Source organism: Cebus imitator, unplaced genomic scaffold (genome assembly GCF_001604975.1).
Source record: "Cebus imitator isolate Cc_AM_T3 unplaced genomic scaffold, Cebus_imitator-1.0 Scaffold553, whole genome shotgun sequence".
In the NCBI taxonomy this organism is placed as follows: domain Eukaryota; kingdom Metazoa; phylum Chordata; class Mammalia; order Primates; family Cebidae; genus Cebus; species Cebus imitator.
The window spans coordinates 300,331-306,960 of NW_016107868.1; the positions used below are offsets into that span (position 1 = coordinate 300,331).

The window sequence follows — 6,630 nt, forward strand, 5'->3', positions numbered from 1 at the left end:
TTCTTCTGCTTGGTCAATTCGGCTGTTGAAACTTGTGAATGCTTCGTGAAGTTCTCATGTTGTGTTTTTCAGCTCCATCAATTCACTCATATTCCTTTCTAAGTTGTCCATTCTCATTAGCATTTTGTCAAATCTTTTTTCAAGGCTCTTAGTTTTTTTGCATTGGGTTAGAACATGTTCTTTTAGTTCACAGAAGTTTACTACCCACCTTCTGAAGTCTGATTCTGTCATTTCATCACACTCATTCTCCATCCAACCTTGTTCCCTTGGTGAGGAGTTGTGATCCCTCGTAGGAGGAGAGGTGTTCTGGTGTCGGCTGTTTTCATCCTTTTTGCGCTGGTTTCTTCCCATCTTTATGGATTTATCTACCTGTCGTCTTTGTAGTTGCTGACTTTCAGATTGGGTCTCTGAGTGGACATCTAGTTTGTTGATGATGAAGTTATTTCTGTTTCTTAGTTTTCCTTCTAACAGTGGCCCCTCTGCTGTAGGTCTGCTGAGGTTCACTCCAGGCCCTGCTTCCCTGGGGATCGCCTGCAGCTGCTGCAGGACAGTAAGGGTTGCTACCAGTTTCTTCTTCTGCTATCTTTGTCCCAGAAGGATACCTGCCAAATGTCGGTCTGATGTCTCCTTTATGAGGTGACTCTTTGGATATACAGGGGCCAGGGAGCTGCTTGAGGAGACAGTCTGTCTTTTATAGGAGTTCAAGTGGTGAGCTGTGAGCTCCATTGTTTATTCAGAGCTGCTGGGCAGGTACGTTTAAGTCTCCTGCAGCAGAACTCATAAACCTCTTTTTGTTTCTAGGTGCTCTGTCCCAGAGAGTTAGGGCTTTATTTATGAGTTTCTGTTGTGCTGCTGCCTTTTTTTTTTTTTTTTTTTTCCCAGGGCTGCCCTGCCCAGCAAGGAGGCAGCCTAGTCGCTGTCTGCCTGCAGAGGCTTTGCTGAGCTGCTGTGGGCTCCGCCCAGCTGCCCTGCGAACTTCCCTGCAGTCTTGTTTATATGGGTGTAGTTAGAACTGCCTCAGCAATGGTGGCCCGCCTGTGTATTGGCGGACTCTCTGTAATGCCAAGTTCCCTCGGCAACAACGGGTTGCCTTGGCAACGGCAGGCACCCTCAGCAATGGTGGGTTGCCTTGGCAACGGCAGGCTGCCTCAGCCATGGCGGAGTACCTCCTTAGTGGTAAAGTGCCTCGGTAATGGCAGACGCCCCTCCCCCACAGAGCTGGCCCGTTCTGGATTCAGCTGCTCTTGCTGTGAAACTCTCAATCCAGAGAGTTTCTGATTGTTGTTCTTTTGTTGGGGTGGGACCAGTCAAGCCTGATCACCTGGCTCCCTGCCTCAGAGCCTTTTTCTTTTTTTCTTTTTTATCCCAGATGTTCCAGTCGTCTGTTGAAAGGGTGCCGGGATCTGTTTCCTGTGCGGCAACCTACTGTGCCGGCTTAAACAGTGGGCGCTGAGATTCGTGGCGCTTTTTTTGCTCTGGAATCTCTTGGCCTGACTCCCTGTATAGTCCCCTCTTTAATCAGATGAATGTGCAACTTCCTGGGGCTCCAATCGCAAGCCAAAAGGGCACCCGGACCAGTGTATTTTGTACGGAGAACCGCCGGCCAGGGTGCCGACAAAGCAGCCACACAGGGCAAAGCAGCCACGCCAACCAAAAGAACTACGCTGGCCAAAACAGCTGCACTGGCGACCCGTGGGGTTCCTCTGCCTGGGAATCTCCTGGTCCGTGGGCAATAAAAATGCGGCCTCCACTCACCCTCTGTGCATTCACTGGGAGCTGCAACTCCGAGCTGTTCCTAAACGGCCATCTTGGATCTCTCCTTCTTAATCTAATACTGACATTCTTCAACTTAGGAATCAGTTTCATTTCTTCTTTATTCGCCTTCTCTGTTATTTTGTAGCATCCGCAGTTATTGCTGCTGCTTTTGTTTGGGCTGAATAGATTGATTTTAATGATACGAATATTATCTTGCAGGTGCTACCTGTATAATAATCACCAGGCCAAGGACTGTATTGACTCCTTTGTTACTCACTGTGTTCGGGTAAGATCTACAGTTTGGATTGTTGTAATGGGTACTTTTAAAATGGTAGACTGTGGCCAGGTGTGGTGGCTGATGCTTTTAAGCCCAGCACTTTGGGAGGCTGAGGCAGGTGGATCACCAGAGGTTAGGAGTTTGAGACCAGTCTGGCCAACATAGGGAAACCCCGTCTCTACTAAAATTACAAAAATTAGCCAGGCATGGTGTTACACACCTGTAGTCCCAGCTACGCAGGAGGCTGAGGCAGGAGAATCACTTGAACCCAGGAGGTGGAGGTTTCAGTGAGCCAAGATCGTGCCACTGCACTATAGCCTGGGCGACAGAGTAAGACTTTGTCTCCAGAAAAAAAAAAAAAAAGGCTTGGCTGTAATTCCATTAGTATCTTTATGCTTTTTTTTCTTCTAATATTTCTTTTTTTCAGTGAATAAATAAAAACTGTCTCCTCCTAACACTTGGGTAGATGGTTTTATAACCTAAGGTCTTCTGATAGGTTATTAGCTACAGAGGCAGCCTTGGATGACCTCCCCCTGCAGCCTGTAGGGACTACAGATAGGGAATGTTATGACTCTCAACTGGGAAAACAGCAGTTGCTTCCTCAAAATTTTTTGTGAATGGACATAAAAACTTTATTTTTTTTTAACCTTACGAACAAAGAGTATTTTTAACATCCTTATATACTTTGTATTATTTTTAATGAACTGAATTATAATAAAATTATTGGCCGGGTGCCGTGGCTCACGCCTATAATTCCAGCACTTTAGGAGGCTGAGGCGGGCGGATCACCTGAGGTTGGGAGTTTGAGACCAGCCTGGCCAACAGGGTGAAACCCTGTCTCCACAAAAAAACACACAAAAAATTAGCCAGGTGTGGTGGTGTGAGCCTGTAGTCCCAGCTACTCCGGATGCTGAGGTGGGAGGATTGCTTGAGCCCAGGGGGTAGAGATTCCAGTAAGCCAAGATAACGTCACTGCACCCCAGCCTGGGCAACAAGAGTGAAACTCTGTCTAAAAAAAAAAAAAAAAGTACAATATATATAAATTTAAATGAGATCACAAACTTTTTTCTGTATCAAGTAATAGGAAAAAATACAAACCTTGTAGTGAGTTGAATTATTTTTGTTGTTTATTTAGAGACAGGGTCTCCCTCTTACCCAGGCTGGAGTGCAGTAGCGTGATCCTGGCTCACTGCAACTTCTACCCCCTGGGCTCAGGCCATCCTCTCACTCAGCATCCAGAGTAGCTGGGACTGCAGGCTCATTTCACCACACTTGGCTATTTTTTTTTTTCCTGGAGACAGGGTTTCACCCTGCTGGCCAGGCCTGTCTTGAACTCCTAAGCTCAAGTGATCTGCCTGCTTTGGCTTCCCAAAGCACTGGGATTACAGGCGTGAGCCACCATACCCAGCCTCATTTTTATTTAATTAGATGGAATATTTATTTTAGAGAACTCCAACAGGCAGTTCTTTTGGGCCTAATTCCAGTTACTAAATATATATATATAGAAAGGCAGCATGGTATGGGGAAAAGAGAAAGAAACAATGGATCAGACTTTATTTCATTGTTGTTATTAATATTTTATCAGGCATATCACTTTTTTTCCACTCTTGAGAGAGTAAAATTCTTACATCTTCTCTGACCTCTTACAGGGTAGTTATTGATCAAATGAGATAGTATCTGTCTTAAGTATGTAAATATAAAACAATATTATACTTTGAGAATCTTCTGATTCACACTTAAAGCATCTTACTAATCCATGTCAGTTGCCTGGTTAGTGGAATGTTACATAGTATTTTAGATGAGAATACTGTCTGGAGAAAGCAGGAATAAAGAACCTTAGTGAGGGTTTATGGTTATTAGCTCTTCTAAAGCTATATAATTATTAGGCATTCTGGTATATTTATAGCAGCATAGGAATGTCAGCCTTGAACATTGGCTTTTAACTCAAAATAAGCAGGAAAGAAATTGTCCTCGTGAAATTGCAAGAAGATATCTAGAGGTTGGAGGAAGGTGTTTTTGCCATATGAAAACAAGTTTCACATGAAGCTATTTTTATCCAGTTATTGATAAATTCTGGTGTTAAACACCTGTGTAAAATTAAAAATATACATAGACATAATTCTTATATACGCAGCATTTTTTTTCCCTTAAACCAGATGGTGAACTTGGAATTTTATGTTTCTTTAGTACCAGGAAATTTCATATTTATGGTTGACAAATTATATGTATATTGCAGCCATTCTGTAGTCTTATTCAGATCCATGGACATAACAGGGCTCGACAGAGAGATAAGCTTGGTCATATTCTTGAGGAATTTGCTACCTTGCAGGATGAGGTAAGAGCCAAGTTCCCCTCTCTTCGGAAATTGAATAATTCACACACTTTGTACAGTTCTTCAGAACAGTATTTTGATTTTTTAATTTTTCAACATGATGCACTTTTCACTTAAATATAACAGTTTCTTACACCAAAATTTCCAAAATTAAACAGAACAATAATCCAAACTGATAGACATCTTAAATATTTCTTTGGTAATCAGAATAAATTATATGTATAAAATAGTTTCATAACAAGCTTACATCAAGAAAAATATTAATATATTAATTTTAAAGTTGATATATGTGCAGCAGCAATATTGATAAGTTAGGACCTGAAGTGTATTATTTATATTTTTGTCCTGTGAATTTGTTGTAGTTTTAGTTTAAGGCATGTTGAGGTAAATGTTAACCATTGTGAAATGAGAACTTTGAATGTAAACCTAACTAAAAATGCATTTGAAAAATGTTTCTTTGGGTGGTCAGATTTAAATTTTCTGCTCGTATGCTTTTTAGCTGTATGTTTTTTAAAGTTCTCTAATTACCTTAAGAAAACAAAGTGAACACAGTTTATGACATTGTATTTTAATAGGCAGAGAAGGTTGATGCAGCGCTTCACACCATGCTGTTGAAACAGGAACCCCAAAGGCAACATTTGGCCTGTTTAGGTACCTGGGTCCTTTACCATAACCTTCGCATTATGATACAGTATCTTCTAAGTGGCTTTGAATTGGAACTCTACAGTATGCACGAGTACTATTACATATATTGGTAAGAGCACAATGTGAGTTAAAACTGGTGGTGGGTGGAATGGATAAGTTCTGAGAGAATTTAGAGTTAACTTTAGGGTACTTTTTTATTTAGTATATTTTAACTTTAGTTGTGAGACAGTTGGAAAAATTTGAAAATTAGAGCTGTATTATCTTGAATATCTTTAAGTGCTATAACATATGAGCATATTTTTCCAAATATTTATGTAAAAATTACAAAAAATGGCTCCAAAGTAAGTGGATTAATTAAAGAACATTTATTTGCTCCTATGGAGAAAAATTAACACATTTTGCAGCACTAGCTGTGGATGTACTTGACAGAGTTAAACATCAAATTGGAATCATGTCTGTCTCTGAGAAGAAATCAGGACCAACATGGTGACTCGGAGCATAACTGTTTCAAACTGTGGTGCTGAGGAGTCACTTCAGGAGCTTTGGAGTTGATAAAAGATAATCTTCAGCAGAATAGTTCTTCCCTTTCACTTGAGGACAAAATAAACCTAGTAAGAGGATGTTTGAGCATATTTTAGGCATGTAAAAGCTGTCATAGAAAGAAAATAAGCTGTCGTAGAAAGAAAATAAGATTGAACATTAATGAATTCAGTTATTTTGAATCTTTTTCTCAGTCTGGCACATTATTTTAAACTGATGACCGATGTTACTCATCACAAACACTCAGGTTTAGTATATTAGGCTTTAATAGAGTTCACCTTTTAAACTTATTTAAATTTATTGAACTTAGTCATTAAGATACTCTATATTCTCTGAAGTCACTGCTGTAGGAGGGGAAGTAATTCTCTTCCATGCTATTGACATAGATTTTGTTACGAGAAGTGAGGGCTCTTAACAGATAATGCTTGGCTGTGAAAAATGAATTTGAGCATCAACTTAGTAATATGAGAATAATTTTCCTTGCTATATATTCTTCAACATTTATATAGATAAATAATCCTTAATAACAGGTATTTATATAGCTACTTTGGATACTACATATTGTTATTAATCCATAGTAGACAATTCTGGTTTTGTTTTCATTTCTGTATTTTGAGATGGGGTCTTGCCATATGGCCCAGGTTGGTTTTGAACGCCTAGGTTGTCAGTCTTCCCACCTCAGCCTCTCAAGTAGATGGAACTACAGATGTGCACCACTGCACCTGTCTACTTTTGCTCCTTTTTATAGGGGAAAATGCTCAGGTTTTTTCTTTTGTGCTTTGAAGCAGCTAATGGAACCTTTTGTTCTTGATTTCTCAGATCAAAATATAATTTTTATATGCTTTTGTACATAGAGAATTGGGATCCTTAATTCAGCAAATGAATGATACTCAGATAAATACTCCATTACACATTTGTCTACATACATAAGCAGATTCATTTCTTTTCTTGTTAAAGGAACTTACCCATAAATAACCCTTGTGGTCTTTTCATACTGGTTTTGAACTGCTATTAATTTCAAAATTACAGACTGGGTTCCTGCATTTCCCCAGGATATCTTTTTTTTTTTTTGGGGGGGGGG

General features: G+C 40.0%; 1 protein-coding gene across 1 annotated transcript in view; it reads left to right on the top strand.

Annotated features, from left to right (window-relative positions):
- NAA35 (N-alpha-acetyltransferase 35, NatC auxiliary subunit) overlaps positions 1 to 6,630 on the top strand; it is an 81,992-nt gene that overhangs the window by 66,581 nt on the left and 8,781 nt on the right. The window contains exons 15-17 of the mRNA XM_017515609.2: positions 1,975 to 2,041; positions 4,269 to 4,367; positions 4,940 to 5,118. Of these exons, the coding sequence (XP_017371098.1) occupies positions 1,975 to 2,041; positions 4,269 to 4,367; positions 4,940 to 5,118 (345 nt within the window). The remainder of the gene's footprint in view (positions 1 to 1,974; positions 2,042 to 4,268; positions 4,368 to 4,939; positions 5,119 to 6,630) is intronic.